At 42.1% G+C, this 18,646-nt stretch overlaps 1 protein-coding gene across 8 annotated transcripts in view; it reads left to right on the top strand.

Annotated features, from left to right (window-relative positions):
- Positions 1-18,646, top strand: part of LOC107375957 (ankyrin-3) — a 110,323-nt gene that overhangs the window by 79,618 nt on the left and 12,059 nt on the right. For 4 of the 8 annotated variants that reach the window (XM_054750314.2, XM_070542543.1, XM_070542542.1 and 1 more), the window contains 14 exons: positions 100-150; positions 628-734; positions 2,317-2,349; positions 3,108-3,332; positions 3,420-3,574; positions 3,776-3,987; positions 4,226-4,433; positions 6,262-6,358; positions 7,344-7,572; positions 7,714-7,839; positions 8,034-8,156; positions 8,708-8,734; positions 9,560-9,641; positions 10,690-17,934. In XM_054750314.2, the coding sequence (XP_054606289.2) occupies positions 100-150; positions 628-734; positions 2,317-2,349; positions 3,108-3,332; positions 3,420-3,574; positions 3,776-3,987; positions 4,226-4,433; positions 6,262-6,358; positions 7,344-7,572; positions 7,714-7,839; positions 8,034-8,156; positions 8,708-8,734; positions 9,560-9,641; positions 10,690-17,934 (8,920 nt within the window). The remainder of the gene's footprint in view (positions 1-99; positions 151-627; positions 735-2,316; positions 2,350-3,107; positions 3,333-3,419; positions 3,575-3,775; positions 3,988-4,225; positions 4,434-6,261; positions 6,359-7,343; positions 7,573-7,713; positions 7,840-8,033; positions 8,157-8,707; positions 8,735-9,559; positions 9,642-10,689; positions 17,935-18,646) is intronic. The other 4 variants (XM_070542540.1, XM_070542541.1, XM_070542538.1 and 1 more) reach the window with 3 other exon arrangements.

Raw genomic sequence — 18,646 nt, 5'->3', positions numbered from 1 at the left:
TGGAAAGTTTTCTTTGAAGCAAATGATAAATTATTCATTTGGATGGACCACATGTTGCCCCCAATGCAGCTCCTAAACTTGTTTTCCATTCCTCCTAAGCTTCAGAGTGTCTGTAAAGACATTTCCTACCTGGTTGACCCTCTCAATAAGGTGCTAACAATGACCAATGTCCATCTTATTTGTCACTTTATTCACATTTGAATCATTATCATCAAGGACACTCAGTTTACCCTTGATGCCTTGGGTCTCTGCCTCTCTCATGCCTGACATCACTGCTGTTTGTCTTGCCTGGTCTCCTCCCATGTTGTTCCACAAGATCATGAATTTCTTCGTTCATACATAACTTTCTGTTTCCAAACCTTGTACCCAAAGTCTTAATTACTTTCCTCACTTCCTAACAACTACTTGTTATTGTTTTTCCCACATAAACGGCATGTTTGACCAACTGTGGTGAGACTTTGAACAATGTCCATTTCCTGATCGCTGGTTCATCATCTGTCGATCAGTTACTTTCAATATTTAGGCTTTTTTTTCTTTTTGTCCACATTGTTGTCCTTCATTACCCTCCGTCTATTTGTTTTGTTGTTTATCTCCTTTACCTTTTTGGATTGTCTCCCCCCCACCCAGCACCTCGCTGTGACCAGAGACTACAGTTCGGAGTGTATGCGGCGCTACAGCTGGACCCCGGACACCATGGATAACAGCCACACTGTGTCCAGCCCCATCCACTCTGGGTAAGAACAGCTTTATCTGACCTTTTGGGGTATATTCATTACAAAGTTTAATAAAAATCTTGAGTTTCCTGTCCGAGAGTCAATCAGCTGCAGCACTGAGAGTGCAGAGTTCCATTCCGTTTATTCGATAAAGCACATTTAAAAACAGCATGTCCAAAGTGCTGTACAGGGGTAAAAACATATAAGGTTAAAAGAATAATATAAAAGAATAAAACAGCTAGAGCATAGCACAAAGAACCGAACAAGAGAAGTCAATAAAATCGGTAAAAGAATAGTGTAAATAAACCTAGATTAAATAGCTAGGCAGTAAAAGTAAGGGAATAAAAGTAAGTCTTTAAGTGAGACTTAAAAACCAATAGAGGGGGAGAGTCTGATATTCAACAGGAGATCATTCCAGAGTTTTAGATTACAGACAGGAAAAGCTCGTTCACCACGGGTTTTGCAGCGTAGATGGGGAATCTGTAGTAGGTGAATGTCACCTGAATGGAGAGTCCTGCCCGGCACATAAGGAGTGAGTAACTCGGATATATAAGGTGGTGCTAAGCCATTCAACGCCTTAAAAACAAACAATAAAATTTTAAAACATATACGGTAGTGCACAGGAAGCCAGTGAAGTCTTGCTAAAATTGGAGTGATGTGCTGCCGACGGCCAGTATTAGTCAGAAATCTTGCTGTTGCCTTCTGTATCAGCTGAAGGCGAGATAATGCGGCTTTTGAAATACCAAACAGAATTTCGTTGGAGTAGTCCAACCTTGAGGTGATGAAAGCGTGAATGGTTGTCTCGAGGTGGCGCCGATTCAGAATGGGTTTTAGTTTGGAAAGACGTCTCAGCTGATAAAAACGTGATTTAACCATGTGATTAACATGAGGGTCCATTTTTAGAGCCACAACCGTTTTAATTCCAAGATTAACAATTGTGTGACTAATTTTAAAAGGAAGAGCAGAAAAATCAGGAGCGGAGGAAGACGAGCCATTAGGAGTAAAAACAATAAACTCGGTCTTAAGCAGCAGAAAATTTGCTACTAGTCATGACATGACAGCAAAAAACAAAGCTGGTGTCATACCAGAGGTCTGGAGACGTGGTCTAGAAGTGCTTGCCTTTTGCCTGACACATTTATTTTAATCATTACTTGGACAAACCCACAGGCTCTATGAGCTCATTTGGATAAGCTGATAAATTGCTGCTTTCATCTCCTGCTCACGCTTTGAATATATGTCATCATAAAAGGTCTGCTTTAAGCACGCCATCCTGTTTGCTCAAGGCTTAGCTGATTTTTATTATTTTTTTGGGTTGTTATTCAAAAATAAAATACTGGGATCTGTCATGTCCAACTTTAGTCGTGTTTCTGTTTTTGACTCATTATTTCTTGTGATGTTTTCTATGTGTGTGTGTATGTGTGTGTGTACCTGTGTGACTTTGCTCGCTGTCATTTTAAACTTTTGTGTCTTGTTTAAAAACGTTCTAGTCATCTTTCCTCTTCAGTAGTCATGAGATCCCAGCAGTGCTTGTGAAACTGATGCGAAAACGGACTTCTGGGGATTTGCCTCCTACATTGTCTCCATGTGTTTATTTATTTTACAGCTTCTCCTCCCCGCTCCCTCAGTATGACTCCAGGTGATGACTGAGTTCGCTGCTTACACCCATGATGCTGCAGTGATGTCGCTCACTCCTCCACCTCTGCCTCCTTTCCATCTCTGTCTCTTTTCTCTCATCTCATCTGTGTGGTCTGATGTTTCACCCACTAGATTTTAGAAATGTGTTGGGAGCCTTTCTTCCTTCCCTCTTTCTCGCGGTGCACATGAATACATTTTCCTGCAAACATCTCTTCTGTTTATTATCAATTTTTTTTTTAAATGTTGATGGCAATAACTGGAGGTTCTCCTAGCGTAGGCGCATCTTCACCCCCCTTGTTGTGTGTGATTTGTTGAATGAATAATTAGGATTGGATACATAAAAAAGGCAATCTTAGTGAAACATGTGAAAATTGTAAAAAGTTGGATCACTGAACACTGCTTTTGAGGGACTGAATCTTTGGCAACAGTCTCACCTTCTGCCTCAGAACTGGAAACTAAACTTTCCCGCCGCTTCATTAATTAGTCGTTTAGTTTCAGATTCTTTTGATGTTTCAGACTGAGGCAGCTAAAGATGAGAAGTTCCAATTTTCAGAGCTCAAAACTTTTTTTTCTTTCTTTAATCTATCTTTTCTCCTGCTCTTTTTTCTGTATTCCTTCATTTCTATCTTTATCTTAAATTTATTTGGGTGTCCGGTGATCACAGCATGGGAACCGTCCTACTCACCCATGTCCATGGCTTCTGTCTTTCTCTTTCACTCGCTTTTCCCTTTTGTGAAACTTGTATTTCCTTTTTTGCAGGTTTTTGGTCAGCTTCATGGTAGATGCCCGCGGTGGTTCTATGAGAGGCAGCCGCCACAACGGCATGCGCATCATCATTCCCCCCAGGAAGTGCACGGCGCCCACACGCATCACCTGTCGCTTGGTTAAAAGGCACAAAGTGGCCTACCCCCCACCTATGGTTGAGGGAGAGGGGCTGGTCAGCCGGCTGGTGGAGGTCGGACCTGCTGGTGCTCAGTTCCTTGGGTAGGTTGTTTTCAGACATTTAGTATTTAGTGCTCATTAACAAGTTTGGGATTTATTCCAACAGTCATGTTCCACTTTGTCTTTCAGTCCTGTGATTGTGGAGATTCCTCATTTTGGTTCAATGAGAGGGAAAGAGAGGGAGCTGATTGTGCTGAGGAGTGATAATGGTGACGTGTGGAAGGAGCACCAATGTGATACCAGACCAGAAGATCCAACTGAACTGCTCGCTGGGATGGATGAAGGTAAAGACAAAATTAATCTTCCTCTACTACGTAAAACACACAAAAACCAATATAGTTGGTGAAAATAGAAAAGAAACAGACTGTGTTTACTTTTGTATCCTTCAAATGCATTTATTTAGTCATATCTTGCATGTTTTTGATGCAGCAGTCTCTAATTGTGTCCTAAAATGGCAATCATGAAAATGTTTTTATAAAAAACAGAAATGGATAGTCCTGAGGAGTTGGAGAAGAAGCGCATTTGCCGCATCGTCACCAGAGATTTCCCGCAGTACTTTGCTGTGGTGTCCAGGATCAAGCAGGAATCTAACCACATTGGTCCTGATGGAGGCATCTTGACCTGCAACAATGTGCCCATGGTCCAGGCCTCCTTCCCACAGGGAGCGCTCACCAAGAGGATCCGTGTTGGTCTGCAGGTACATAGCTACTCCTTTGATCAGGTCTGATTCAATGTTTCCAGTCTCTCCTGTTTTATCTCTGCAGAGGTACCATCCATTGACTCATTATTTATTTACACTCGACCTGCTTTTGCTGAATATTTCATTCTACCTGGAATGTTTGGACATTTTTTAAGTTGATGGAAAATTCAGGAAAGCTCTGACTGAGCATTTCTAACAGCCACTGTGGTTCCTGCCTTCCCGTTTCTCTGATCAGGCCCAGCCTGTGCCAGACGACATGGCGAGGGCAGTTCTGGGAAACAGAGCCACCTTCAGCCCCATCGTCACCGTCGAGCCTAGGAGGAGAAAGTTCCACAAGCCGATCACGATGACGATCCCTGTTCCGCCTAGATCGGCAGAAGGACATCCCAGCGGCCTGCGAGGCGATGCAGCACCATGCCTCCGTCTGCTCTGCAGTATCACGGGTGAGATAATTAGAGCAGAACAGGACTGCTGCAGCAGCTCCATCTGAAATCTCTCTGCTTGGACTAGATACAAGCAACTGAGCTCAGAATTATGTGTTGAAAAAATTCTTCCATCCTAAGACTGTGTGTTGTGATGATTAAATAACAGAAAAAGAAAAGTTGAAAATAAAAATGGAACAAGTGAAACCTGAGAGACTACAGTGGTCCCTCGTTTATTGTGGGAATTACATCCTAAAATAACCCACATTAGGCTAAATCAGTTAAGTAGTTAGCTTCATTTTTTACCATTTTCACAGATGTTTGTAGCTTCTGCAGCTATATTTTTAGGGTCACACATGAAAACCCTCCAGAATTTCCATTTCTCAACAGGTTTATTTCCAGCAAGCATGCACGGGTGAACAGTTTCATTTGCACACACTCGCTCCAGTGTTTCAGTCTCTTGTTGTCACGTTGTAGAGGCTTATGCCTCGTCCTCCTATATATAAAGATGCAGGAGCGCTGATTACCTATGCGCTCCAGCCGTGGCACAGTGTGTGCTCCTCTCCTCGGCCGACGTGCTCATCCCAGCGTGCAGCCACAATGATTTAAGGCTGTAAAACCCTTCACTACACTACTATACACTTTTCTCAGGCAGGCACTAGCATTTTCACACATTTCTCTCTTGTTTAAACACTCTAAAAGTTCAAACCTTTGTACATTTGGATGCAGAAAACAATGCACTGTAAAATAAAACATGCAAAATATCACGAAAAAAAATCAGCAAAACTGCGAGGCTGTGAAAGGTGAACCCCATTATAGTGAAGGACCACTGTAATTGTAATAGAAGAGTAGGAAATTACAGCGACTTTTCTTAAGTTTCCAGCTTCTCTGTCCTACTGGCTGAAAACAGAATTACAACTGTTGTAAACAACCTGCCGCTGCCTGCAGTCGCAAGTGCTAAGAACAAGCTAACACTAACGTGAGCCAACTAATACTAAAAAAAACTCAAAGTAAGAAGATTCCCACTGTTGGACAAATTTTTTTATCACTTACAAGTTTAGCTACAAAGCTAGGTCACCATCAGTCCATGATTTCATTAACTCCTTTATCCCCTTCAAACACCAAGGTTCTCTCTCGTCTTTACTTCGCCTCCAAAGACATTACTTTCTGACTTTTACTTCAACTTTCTGCAATGATGCCAACAAAAAAAGCAAATTTCTTTTTTTTTGTTGTTGTTGTTCTTTTTATTGACAGCTGTTTACCTGCAACAGTTAACTGATAGCCTTCATATTATCTACCGGCACAGTAACCAGCTATTGCCGTAAAACAGGTAGACACCTGCCACTAGAGGTACTACCTTAACCACAAAGCAGTAGTAGCTCTGGTGGTAGAGCGGGTTGCCTCATGATCTGAGGGTCATGGGTTTGATTCCAGCTCCCGCCAGGGGTATCCTGCTGTTGTGTCCTTGGGCAAGACACTTCACCCAACTTGCCTGTGTTAGTGGTGGTCAGAGGGGCCGACGGCGCCAAATGGCAGCCTCGCCTCTGTCAGACCTCCCCAGGGTGGCTGTGGCTACAAGTAGCTTACCATCACTAGCAGTGTTTGAATGTGAGAGTGTGTGAAAAGCGTCTTTGGGTGTCTAGAAAAGCGCTATATAAGTTCAATGCATTATTATTATTAAATCTTTTAAATGTAGCTTCTGGTCAGCAGAGGGCTGCAGAGTGCTGTCCAGTGTTAAGTTGCTCAAGTTCCTGGTTCAAGAACCATTGAAAACAGTTTGAAAGCAATAGCTTAAAGTGTAAAAAACTCATTAATATTGTTTTAATTTTTCTGGCCTTACCTTTAACAGGAGGAACGTCCCCCGCACAGTGGGAGGACATCACAGGAACCACGCCTCTGTCCTTTGTGACTGACTGCGTCTCCTTCACCACAAATGTGTCGGCCAGGTGAGAAACTCCTCCACAAACACATTTTATCCAAAGCCATAGATGTTCTTAAAAAAGTAATATTTTTAATTTATAGTCACATAACCTAGAAAACAAATGTGTAAACAATGTTTTTATGATTTGCTGACCACTGTGCTGCAAAATAGCACAAAAAAAAACCCATTACGTTTTTAGGAAATAGTTAAATCATTTCTCATTGCAATTTTTTGTTGTCATCTATTAACCAAGAATGTCTTTGGTTTGTTTGTTTTCATTAGTTCTCATCTAGATAATTTCACCTTTGTTTTTGAAACTGAATCTTTTTTTTTCCTAAATTTTCTCCAACAACATTAAAACAGCACTTTAAATATCCTGCACAAAAATGTGTATTTTCAGTGAAACAGTATAAACAAAAACCTATTAAAACATGGCATGATGGAGTTTAATTCTCACAGTCTGGTCTTTTCTTTCATTCGGTTTTAGGTGGAGACAAAAAGTCGTTTCCAGTCACTTTGAATAAAATAAAATAACATGTTATGTCTTGTTCTAAATATTAAACTTGAACAATAAAAAAGAGAAGGAAAATGCAAATATTTAAAGTGCATCATTTGTCAAGCTAACTTGTTTCACGATTTTTTGTTTTATTTCTGGATCATTTTAATTTATTTAAACTAAATTAGTAACATGATTTCTGCTGTCTGTGTGGGAGGCCTCTAACCTTTTAGTTGCAGAATGCAAAGTCATCAACTCCCCATAGGTCAATTAGAATCACATAGGAAATGTGCAGCCTGGTTTTTACACAGCATTCTTTGGTTAGATGATTGCTGCACAGCTGTCATGTGTCTGTGGGCTCCCCTTGGATTATCAACCAAACCTGCTCATAACTTTCTGTACTTTTGCACACTAGAGAACTGCAGCCATTTGAAATTTATGACAAAAATGTATTTTTTATGAAATTTGTCATTTGAATTACTCCTCTTCTTGTCCTGCGCACATTTGTCTTCAGGTTCTGGCTCGCAGACTGTCACCAGATTCCTGAGACGGTGAGTTTAGCGTCTCAGTTATACCGGGAGCTGATCTGCGTGCCGTACCTGGCCAAGTTTGTGGTGTTCGCCAAGATGAATGACGTCATCGAGGCTCGGCTGCGCTGCTTCTGCATGACGGACGATAAGGTGGACAAGACTCTGGAGCAGCAGGAGAACTTTGAGGAAGTGGCTCGGAGCAAAGATATCGAGGTGGCGTTGTGTTCTTGTGAACCAGAACACCAAATAAAAAAAAACATCATTCAGCATGATGCCATTAAGTGTTTTTTTTAAACCTCATCTTCACTTGATGCTCAATTTGTGACTTATTCTTTTTACAATTATCCTCTTCAGGTTCTTGAGGGCAAGCCTATTTTTGTGGACTGCTATGGCAACCTTTCCCCTCTCACCAAAACTGGACAGCAGTTGATTTTTAATTTCTACTCTTTCAAGGAAAACCGACTTCCTTTTGATGTGAAGGTATAAAATGTGTCCTTCCCATCACTGCTTTTGAGTTCTGGCATTTATTAGATAATATGCCATTTTAATCATATTGGGTGCATTTTGTATGTTTCGATTTGCAAAATAAACTCACAGCTGTGCTTTCAGGTGAAAAAAACACATTAAAGCTTCTGGAGTCTTCATTTTTATTCATTTTTTGCCACCCTCCACAGATCAGAGATATGGGCCAGGAGCCATGTGGCCGTCTCTCCTTCCTGAGAGAGCCTAAAACCTTTAAAGGCCTTCCACAGACTGCCGTATGCAATTTGAATATCACACTGCCAACCCACAAGAAGGTAGGATCACCATATTTGAATGTTGCAAACTGTTAGCTCATATTATATTATCCACATGTAATAAAGTTACAAGACACATAGCGATGTCCTGCCATAAAGAGAAGCCACTAAAGCACATCTGGTCCAGAGATGACTGCCTGCTGCTTGTGTCTTTTATTAATGGTGAGGCCTGTGCCAGCTGTAAGACCCCACAATGTAGACATGGAGCCACACGTGCACGTCATGCTTTCACCCGTTGCTTGGCTCAGTGTGAGCACACAAGAATAATAATTAAAAAAAAAAGAAAATTCTCTCAGTCTGTGTGTTGTGGCTTTGATTGATCACAAGAAACTGCATTTGTTTTGCTTTTGTTATTTTGCTGTTTGTTTTGTGTCTTAACTCCGATAGACTCTTTCTGATGGCTTTTGTTGTTTTTGCTGCTCCATTTTCATCCCCTGATTTTGATTTTATTTATTTTTTTGCCACCACCCCCCTCCTCACTATAACTTCCCTGCTGTCCATTGTGTCATCTCTCCTCTCCTCTCCTGCGAATGCATCTTGGAATACCACAGGATATGGAGTCTGATCCTGATGATGAGGTAAACAGATTCTTCATCATCACATGAAGCTGCTTCTTCTTGGCCATTTCTTTTTATTGCCTTTTGTTGCAAGTTCTTTAACAGATTGATTTGTGTGTCTCAAATGTTTTGTCTCTGTGCAGCGTCTGTGATATGTTGCTGACTGCACCCCTCCCTCCCCCACATAGCTACAAAATGACTAAAACTACTAAAAACTAAAACTAGTGCAAGAGCGAGAATGGCAAACATTTTAGCCAGCAAAGCTTTATCTATTGTTGTCCCCATCACAGAGAATCTAGTTTCCGTGCCACATTTCAGCTTGTGCTTCATCTCTCTTCTTTCCATACATTTAGAAGTGGACGTCACGATTGCACCTAACCCCTAGCAATGTTTGGGGGGGGGGGGGGGGGGGGGGGGGGGTCATTAACAAATAATGAACCCTTAGCTCTTAACATTTGTTCACACTCTGTTTTGTTGCCCTTGTTTCCCAGTTGTCTTCTAGACTTGTGTGTGACTAAAATACTGACACTCCCAACTGCATGCAACAAGGGTTGGATAAATGGTGCTGTTTTCTGTCAGAGTTTATGTTTGGAAAGGCAGCCATGTGTTCTCTATCCAATTTCAGTGATACAGTTCACCTCCCAATAATTATTCTAGATTCAGAGGACACATAAATGTAGATCTGCAGCACCTCCTTGTGTCTGTACTAACAGCATGTGTCGCATCACTAAAAACAGGACTAAATCCCTGCACTGGAATTTAGATCATATTGATAGCGAGATTAGTCAGGTTCATTTTTTTTTATGTTAAAGCAGTTTTTTTTGTTCTTTTCAAAATTTGTTTCAGACTGAAAAACCAGAACGACGTCATACCTTTGCCTCCTTAGCTTTGCGTAAGCGATACAGCTATCTGACTGACCCAGCAGCAAGTGAGTTGCCCTATTTTCCTTTTAATATGTTTTTATTTTAGGTTTAGTTTCACATTCATATGAGTGCAGAAAGAGATCCACCCAATACAAAGTGTTCATTAATCATTTATTCACACAATCAGACACATGGTCTTATACCACCTCATGTTCATTGACCATTTGCATGGTTGTGTTACGCTTTGCTTACCCACTCCATGTTGACACATATTTATCTGTTTGAACTGTTGTTATTTTTACATTTGTGGAAACGCGTGGATTCAGTGTCTGTTCAGTTATCTTTTATATGTGTTTTAATTCATGTGAAATAAAAACATCCTCATTCTGAGTGGCCATCTCACTCTTTTATTGGCTTTATGATTGTGTGCGGCTGTGTATATTAATAACTAACAGGTTGCACTTTACATGAACTTGATTACAGTGATTAAGCAAGAATTAGTATTTTTGCTTCTTGTGGTTTGAAATTAGGCTATGTAGGTCCAACTTCAGATGTGTTGGTACAGCTCAAAATGAAGTTGTATTTATTATTTTTGGAAATTCTGAACAGGCATGAATGCCTAACCTACTGTTACCTTTTTGTAAAGTGCAACTATATATTTTATCGTCACAACCAATCAAATAAGGTGATAATTGCTTTGATAGTAATATACACTTGTGGGGTCCTCTGGCATTGAAAATACATCACATAGAAGGATTCACTTTTTAAACAGATGCAGTTAAAAGCACTACAGCCAGGAGCCAAATACATTGAGCACATCAAAAGTCAATGGAATTGTATTTCTTCTTTTCTTCTACTTTTGTTTTTTTATTGAGCCATTTTTGTCATTTACACTTCATTCTATACCAAGTTTATTTTGTCTTTGAGTCATCATTACTTGGCATATGAACCTTTCTTACAATGTGTTTGTAACAATTTGACTTTGCTGTTGTGCGCAATGCCCTTTTTGACTGACTCAAATTTCTCTTTCTGGTTTTTATGTTTAATTTCAAATTATTTTTTGTTCATTTTATGTTTACTTCCTTATTGCTTTTATTTGAATTATTATTGAAGAAACAACTGATCGAAGCCCGCCGAGAACACAGCCTTCTAGCTACCCTTGCAAACCTGTCTTTTCAACAAGATCTTATCAGGCGTGGTCGCCTGTTCCTGTCGCCATCACTGGCCAAGCCAAATCTGGGTTTGGCTCCCTCTCCAGTTCGTCATCCAACACGCCTTCTGCCTCTCCACTAAAATCTGTCTGGTCCATCAACTCTGCCTCCCCCATCAAGACAAACATCCCTGGATCACCTGCTTCCTCTATAAAGTCAGCTAGTGACACAGCCTCACCCATCAGATCTTACAGAACCATTTCCTCTCCTATTAAAACTGTAATTAGTCAACCTCAGTACCCTGTTCAGGTCTCCCCTAGTCCCCTGGCCTCTCCTGGTAAAAGTGTCCCAGACCCTTTGTCTATGAAAGGACTAGTGGCTTTGTCTGCTAGGACCTCACCCATTACTGCCTCTGGAGGAGGAAGCTCTCATCTTGAGAGAACATCTATGGGCCTAACCCCACCAAGCTCTCCCAAATCTTCTCTTAGTATGTTCAACTCTCCTCTTCCATTTAAAACCATATTGGGAAGTTCTGCCGGTACAACAGCTTCGTCCTCACCCATAAAGACAGTCCCTGGTCTTTCTGCTGTGCGTTCCTTTGCTTCAGATGCTACTTGTCCTGTAAGAAATTTGTTTTCGTCCCTTTCATCCCCGCTAAAATCCAACAATCCCGCAAATGCTGCAGCTCTTATCAATGGAACTGTGTCAACTTCACAGTACCGCTCTTCCTCTCCAACACCTCTTCTAACCAGCAGCCTGCAAGAGAGAATACAAGCAACCACCAATGCTGCTACAACAAGTGTTAATGCAGCCTTTGACGAGGTTGAAAAAACATTAAACTCTTGCTCTGCAGGTTATGGCACTCTCAAGTCAATGTCCTCTTCTGCATCCTCATCATATCAGTCCATTAGGTCATCAGCTTCTGGTTCCCTTTACACTTCCCTAAGATCCCCTCCTAATGCCACCACTGCTGTAACATCAAGTACAATGACTGTTCCTGTGTATTCGCTTATTAATGTGCTGCCAGAGCCCCAGTTTAGAAAGCTACCTGAGGTGTCCAAATCATCTGCTGCTCTTCTTTCACCAAGAAAAATGATTCCATCTGATGTGAATGCTCAGTCCTCATTTGCTAGAACTCTGTCTCCTATTAAAGCACCCCATTTTTCTCCTGGCATTAAATCCAACACTGCATCACCCCTGTCATCCAGCCAAGAGATTCTGAAGGATGTTGCTGAAATGAAAGAAGACTTAATACGTATGTCAGCCATTTTACAAACAGATCCAAATTCTTCAGTCAACAAAGGATTCCAGTCACATTCTCCCAAAGAGGCTAAGCTAGAGGATGAGGAACCATATCGGATTGTGGAGAAAGTCAAACAAGACTTAGTGAAAGTAAGTGAAATATTGACAAAAGATGCTGGAAAGGATGGAAGGACTTCCCCAGCAAGAGGACTACTTGATGACATACACTTCTCAAAAGTACAAGTTGAACAACCACCAAGCAACTGGAGCTATCCTCCAAGATACGAAACTGTGGTTTCTGAAGCCAGATCGAAAGCAATACCTGACAGAGATTTCAATCTTTCCAAAGTGGTTGACTACTTAGCCAGTGATGTGTGCAACAGTTCTTTTTCCAAAATGCATGATAGCAAGTATAAAAGTGATGAGGGCAAAAAAGAGGGAGAGAGCAAGGAGAAACCGAAACGAGTCCTAAAACCAACTATAGCAGTTCAGGAACACAAGCTCAAAATGCCTCCAACAAGCATGCGGCCTTCTCCTTCAGACAAAGAAATCAGTAAAGTAGCAGATGCACTTTTTGGAGGAGACACTGTTCCAGAATCTCCAGATGACATTTCACACGAGCAGGATAAAAGTCCACTCTCAGACAGTGGGTTTGAAACGAGGAGCGAGAGGACACCTTCTGCCCCTCAAAGTGCTGAAGGACTGGGTCCCAAGGGCCTTTTTCAGGATATTCCAGTTCCACCAGTAATCACTGAGACTAGAACTGAAGTAGTACATGTCATCAGGAGCTATGAGCCAGATGATGACAAACAGCCTGCAATGGAAGATGCAAATTCTGTCAGAAATGTTGATAAAGGACACCAGTCTCAATCTCCATCATCCCCGGAGCAGAATAAATGCTATTCAGTAAAGGCTAGCCTTGATGACGATCCAATGGGAAAAGGGATGAGGGTAAAGGAGGAAACTCACATCACTACCACCACAAGAATGGTGTACCACAAACCCACTGGCAAAGAAACACCATCGGAGAGGTGCGAGGCAACAATGTCAGTGCAGGACATAATGGAGGCTTTCCAATCTGGAAAGGACCCATCCAGAGAGCTGGCTGGACTGTTTGAACACAAGTCTAGTAATGAGGAGGCATCACAAAGGGTCCTCGAGGACATCAACTCCAAACCTAAGGTTGAAAGAATAATTGAGGTTCACATTGAAAAGGGCAACAAAGCAGAACCAACGGAAGTAATTATCAGAGAAACAAAAAACCATGCAGAGAAAGAAATGTATTACTACCCAATGAGTAGAAATGAAGATGAAGAGCCAGAGGAATCCCTTCCAGTGTACATTGAGTCCCCCAGAGTAAACACACCCATGTCCCAGGAAGAAGACAGTCGTCCTAGTTCAGCTCAGCTTGTGGCAGATGACTCATATAAAACATTAAAGCTACTTAGCCAACAGTCTGTAGAGTATCATGATGATGGATCATCAGAGCTTAGGGGTGAATCTTACAATTTTGCTGAAAAAATGCTACTTTCCAAAAAATTGGATCAGTCTCATTCAGACACAGAGGAATATTTGAGAGATAGGTCTCAGATGCACTCACCAGACAGAGGAAGTCAAAGTAAGGGTAGGTCACTTGGGCCCAGAACAGAGTATGTATTTAGGTCATCAAGAAATGTTTTTGACAAATCTGGACGGATGGCCAATGTTGATGACAACTTTGACAAACTGACTCTTCTGCAGTATTCCTCTGAGCCTGGCAGCCCAAAGCAGTCTGTTTGGATGCGTGTGTCAGACGACACACAGGTTAAGGACAGAGATCAAGTTGTGTATGAGGACAGAGTGGATAGGACTGTTAAAGAGGCAGAGGAGAAACTCAGTGAAGTATCTCAGTTTTTTCGAGATAGAACAGAACAGCTCAATGATGAGCTGTCTTCGCCAGAGAAGAAATCTCGCAGACCAGACTTTAGAGAATCACGATCAGGGCCCAGTTCAACTCAGAGTAGCCCAGAGAGATCCTACAGAAGTGGGGGTAGTGGGGAGGACTGGAACAGAGAAAGGCTTCGGGATAGGTTTGGCTCCAGTGACAGAAAATGTGCCAGTTTACCTAGTAGTCCAGAAAGGAGAGTATTATTGCAGTTCACTGATGCAGACTCAAGACAACAAGGAAGTGGTAAATCACAGGGAGGTGCAGGTGATAACCCTAAACCTCTTCAAATGTCTTCTTCTAAAGTTAGTGCAGTAAGGCAAAAGTTCGAGCAAGAGGCTCAAAGGCAAGATCAAGGTTCTCAAGGTGGCCAAAATTCTAACCCTCCAATCAGAAAACTTCAAGAAACTAAACTGCCTGTTTATCAGGTGTTTACCAGTTCTAGTATACCAAAAACACCAGATAGTCCAGGAAACCAAAGGAAATGCTTAGAGATTGAATCTAATAAGTTTTCACCCAAGCATGAGGTTGGTGGAAAAGATCAGGAAGAAAACAAGATGTGCAAAACCTGGGAGAACCAAGGGTATAGATCCTGTAAACTTCCCAAAAAACTGAATTCTTCAGCCAATGATACTACAAAAGATTGTGATAGTAACAATATCCAAAGACAAGAAACAACAAAAAAAATAATCTATACAGAAATTGTTGTCAGGGAAAGTCCAAATAGTGACAATAGTCTAAAAAAAAACTCGGAATCGCAAATTCCTGTAAGAAAATCATCTAATTTCACTGAAAATCACAAAACAACCACTTTAAAATTAGATGGTCCACAAGAAAAATCTGGGTCTCATACACCTACTTTAGATAAAAATCGGTTGCACAGCAGTTCTGAATCCAGTAAGTCCATTTGTGGATCATCATTAGGACAATCCACTATTCCCTCAGAGACTAATCAGACTACTGTGTTGTGTAACGGTGTTGATGATGACCAAGTAGAGTATTTGGATCAAGTAACTCCTGTAGTTATCACTGAGGGTTTCAAAGATATTAAACCCTTACCTGTGTATGTCAGCATCCAGGTAGGAAAGCAGTATGAGAAGGAAACAACCTCAGGGCAGCTGGGAACATACAAGAAGATAGTGAGTCATGAGAGCAGAACAGTGCATGAAACTAGAGGTGCATTTTGCTCTGTCAAACAGAAGCAATCCCCTTCTCATGGAGGTCCAGAAGATGACACTCTAGAACAAGTGACTTTCATGGATAGCTCTGGGAAAAGCCCTGTCACTCCCGAGACCCCCAGCTCAGAGGAAGTGAGCCTGACACCCAGAACTACAGACACTGTGATAGGATTCATGACTGGCATGCCAAGCCCGATCCTAGAGGAGTCTGAAGAGGAAGAAGGGAAGACATTTATCTACAAAGAGCCCTCAATGGATAAATCCAAGTCAACTCCTCCAGAGACTCGCAGTAAAAAGCAAGATGGCGAAAGGGGAAAGCCGAAAGACAAAAGAGTTGCTTATATAGAGTTTCCACCTCCTCCACCTGTAGAAGCAGAGCAGGCCAGTGCTGAGAAAAGAGTGTCACGCACTTCTTCTAAAACAGAGACTGAAATGATGGAGGTAAACCTTCAAGAGGAACATGACAGGCACTTCTTAGCGGAGCCTATCATCCGAGTTCAGCCGCCATCCCCTATTCCTCCAGGAGCTGATAATAGTGACTCCAGCGATGATGAGTCTGTCTTCCATCCTATCCCTGTCAAAAGATACACCTTCAAAATGAAGGAAGATGGAGAGAAGCGTCCAAAACATAAAAGGTCAGAGAAAAATGGAAATGCTAAGGAATCTGGGGTTAATGGTGTTGTAAAAGGAGAGGATGCTGACTTTGACCAAAATGGTAATGACCAGTCAATCACTGACTGCTCCATAGCAACAACAGCTGAGTTCTCCCATGACACAGATGCCACTGAAATTGACTCTTTAGATGGGTATGACCTTCAAGATGAAGACGATGGACTGAGCGAGGATCCTAAAACATCTAGTTTATCTAATGATGGAAAACCAACTGACCGCTCATTTAGTCAGTCTAAGCTTGAAGTAATAGAAGAAGAGAAATGTGAGGAAGGAGGAGATAATGGAAAGACTAAAGGCAGCACAGCTGCAGCAAAAGGTAGTGGAGATGACAAAGACTATACCCTCGAAGGAAGACATCCTGATAGGCAGGGCTTTGGAGAAAACTATTTTGGATACCAAATTCAAGAGGAGCTGAATACAACTTTTAAAACTGTTGCGACGAAAGGTCTAGACTTTGACCCTTGGTCCACAAAAGGGGTGGATAATGAAGGAGTTTTTGAGTCCAAAGCAAAAGAGGAGGACCTGAAGCCCTTCAGTTTATCAGTGGATGACAAATCACAAGCTACAACACCTGACACAACCCCTGCTCGAACACCAACTGATGAGAGCACACCGACTAGTGAGCCTAACCCCTTCCCTTTCCACGAAGGGAAGATGTTTGAGATGACCCGCAGTGGTGCTATTGACATGAGCAAGAGGGACTTTGTTGAAGAGAGGCTTCAATTTTTCCAGATTGGTGAGCATTCCTCTGACCCTAAAACAGGAGAAAAGGGAAGAGGGGGAAAGATCCTGGGGGTACTTTCCTCTCAGACAATAACAGGGGAGAGAACCCCAGTAGATGGGCAAGGGAAGGTTCTAGCTACTAGTGATACTACCTTAGACAGCAGCACTACATCAACAACACCAGCAGCAACTACAGCAAAATGCAGCCCTGCACAGCCTGGCAGTGAAACTGGCTATGCTGGTACTGATAACCCTGCCTGTGAAGCCATAGCTGAGACTGCCTCATCATGTACAATCACAGCCTCTAAGGTTGATTCCAAATTACGAACTCCTATTAAGATGGGCATTGCAGCCTCTATTACTGTGAAAAAAGACTCAGGGGATCTCACCGATTGTAAAGCTGAAATATCAGAGGGTCAGATGGTGCCAGAATACATAAGTATAGAGGGCCAATGTACAGAGAAACACCCAAACAGACATGCTGAGCCCAGACAAGAAAAGAGAGACTACCCTTCTGAAAACAGCAACAACAACAATAACCTTGAGTCCTCCAGTGTTCAGGCCAACTATATTCAGTGTGGTAGTGTGGTATTTAATTTGCAGTCCTCCTCTGAACCCATCCTTCAGAAAGCTAGCAGGATAGAAACATTGTGCTGTAGGGAGAAAGAAGAGAGAGTGGAAGTTCACAACAGCAGTCAGGTGCAGAAAAATGAAACATTTAAGGAAAGTGAGGTGAAGCAGCCCAAGTCCAGGCTTCCAATAAAAGCATCAGGGTGGTCATTCCATACACAAGGAACAGCCATCGGCAAACAGAAGCCCAAAGAAGCAGTAACAGTTGAGGTCAGGAAGAGAGGAGAACCAGCCATAGCTAAAGTAGAGCCTCGATCAAGGATACCAGTCAAAGATGTTAAAAAGAGTAGTCCTGCTGCCACAGCTAGCTCACCTGTTTCAGAGCGAATTAGCTCACAGCCAGTTAAAAAGCTCAACACCCAGAGAGCAGCTATCCAGTTGCCTACGAGGTTACCTCTTAAGGATAGGCACCAGTCCAGCAGCATCACAAGTGAGGGAGCATCCAGACAGATCAGGCAGGATAATGCTAGTGAGCTTTGTAAGCGCACCATCGAATACTTTAAGGACATTAGCGGGGAGACGCTAAAGTTGGTGGACCGCCTGTCAGACGAGGAGAAAAAGACGCAGACAGAGCAGTCGGAGGAAGACAGCACCTCCCGAAGCACCTCTCTGTCGGACGCCTCCCAGCCTTCCCAGCCCTCCCAGCCCTCCCGCTCATCCAGGTCTGGTAGAGGTTTGAGGGCTGAGGCCGGGGCCGCGTCCGTAAGGGCAAAGGTGGCGACGACGGACAGGGCTTCCGGCAGTGAGAGGATCAGGAGGAGTAGGCGGACTGGTGGGAAGGAGGGCAGTCAGGGACTCACAGGGTCTCGAACACCTCCCATCGCGGAGATCAAGCCTAGTTTGTAAAACTTTCACACTATGTTTAAAATACATCTATATATTTAGATTTTTCACGTTTAGTTGCATGACATTGTTGTGATCATTTAATGGATTGACTGGAATGCCTGTGGCGTGTTTACATATTCTCCTCGAAACAGTAGCTGTCATTTAAATTTATTTTTGTCATTGATGTACTGTGTACTGTGCTGTCAGTGTTGCAAGATACTCTTTCCTCCCTTTTCCCTCTTTCAACCCTGTTAAACCTGAACATAGAAGAGTAAGCATGCCAGTAGAGATGACTGTTCACTGGCACAACCAGTCGTTTGTTTGCTTTTTTCCTGGTCTATATGTCTATTTGTCTGTTCCGAATGTTTATTGACTTATTGTCATAGTTTGTTATTGTAGAATTTTTCACGTAATTGTCAATGGGACTAACCAGTGTTTAAAATTAACACAAACTAGTGTCTGCATGGTCACGTTTATCCTAAAGTTGTAGAACTGTAAGTCCTATCGTGTTTTGTTTTGTGCAATTGTCATGACAGTTACTGCCTGCTTAAAGGATACATACCAGAAACAGTCACAGAGCATCACTTAATATATGAACCTATTTAAATTGGTCATATTGTCTGTAGTATGAAATATCTTTTTCTTTCCATCTTGGAGTTATTGTTAAATAAATTTTATTTCATTTCCTATTCCAACCATTATAGATTATCCTTTAAACAGCTGTT

Source organism: Nothobranchius furzeri, chromosome 12 (assembly GCF_043380555.1).
Source record: "Nothobranchius furzeri strain GRZ-AD chromosome 12, NfurGRZ-RIMD1, whole genome shotgun sequence".
NCBI lineage: Eukaryota > Metazoa > Chordata > Actinopteri > Cyprinodontiformes > Nothobranchiidae > Nothobranchius > Nothobranchius furzeri.
The sequence above is the reverse complement of the archived record's forward strand: the minus strand, read 5'-3'. Positions and strand labels throughout refer to the sequence as shown.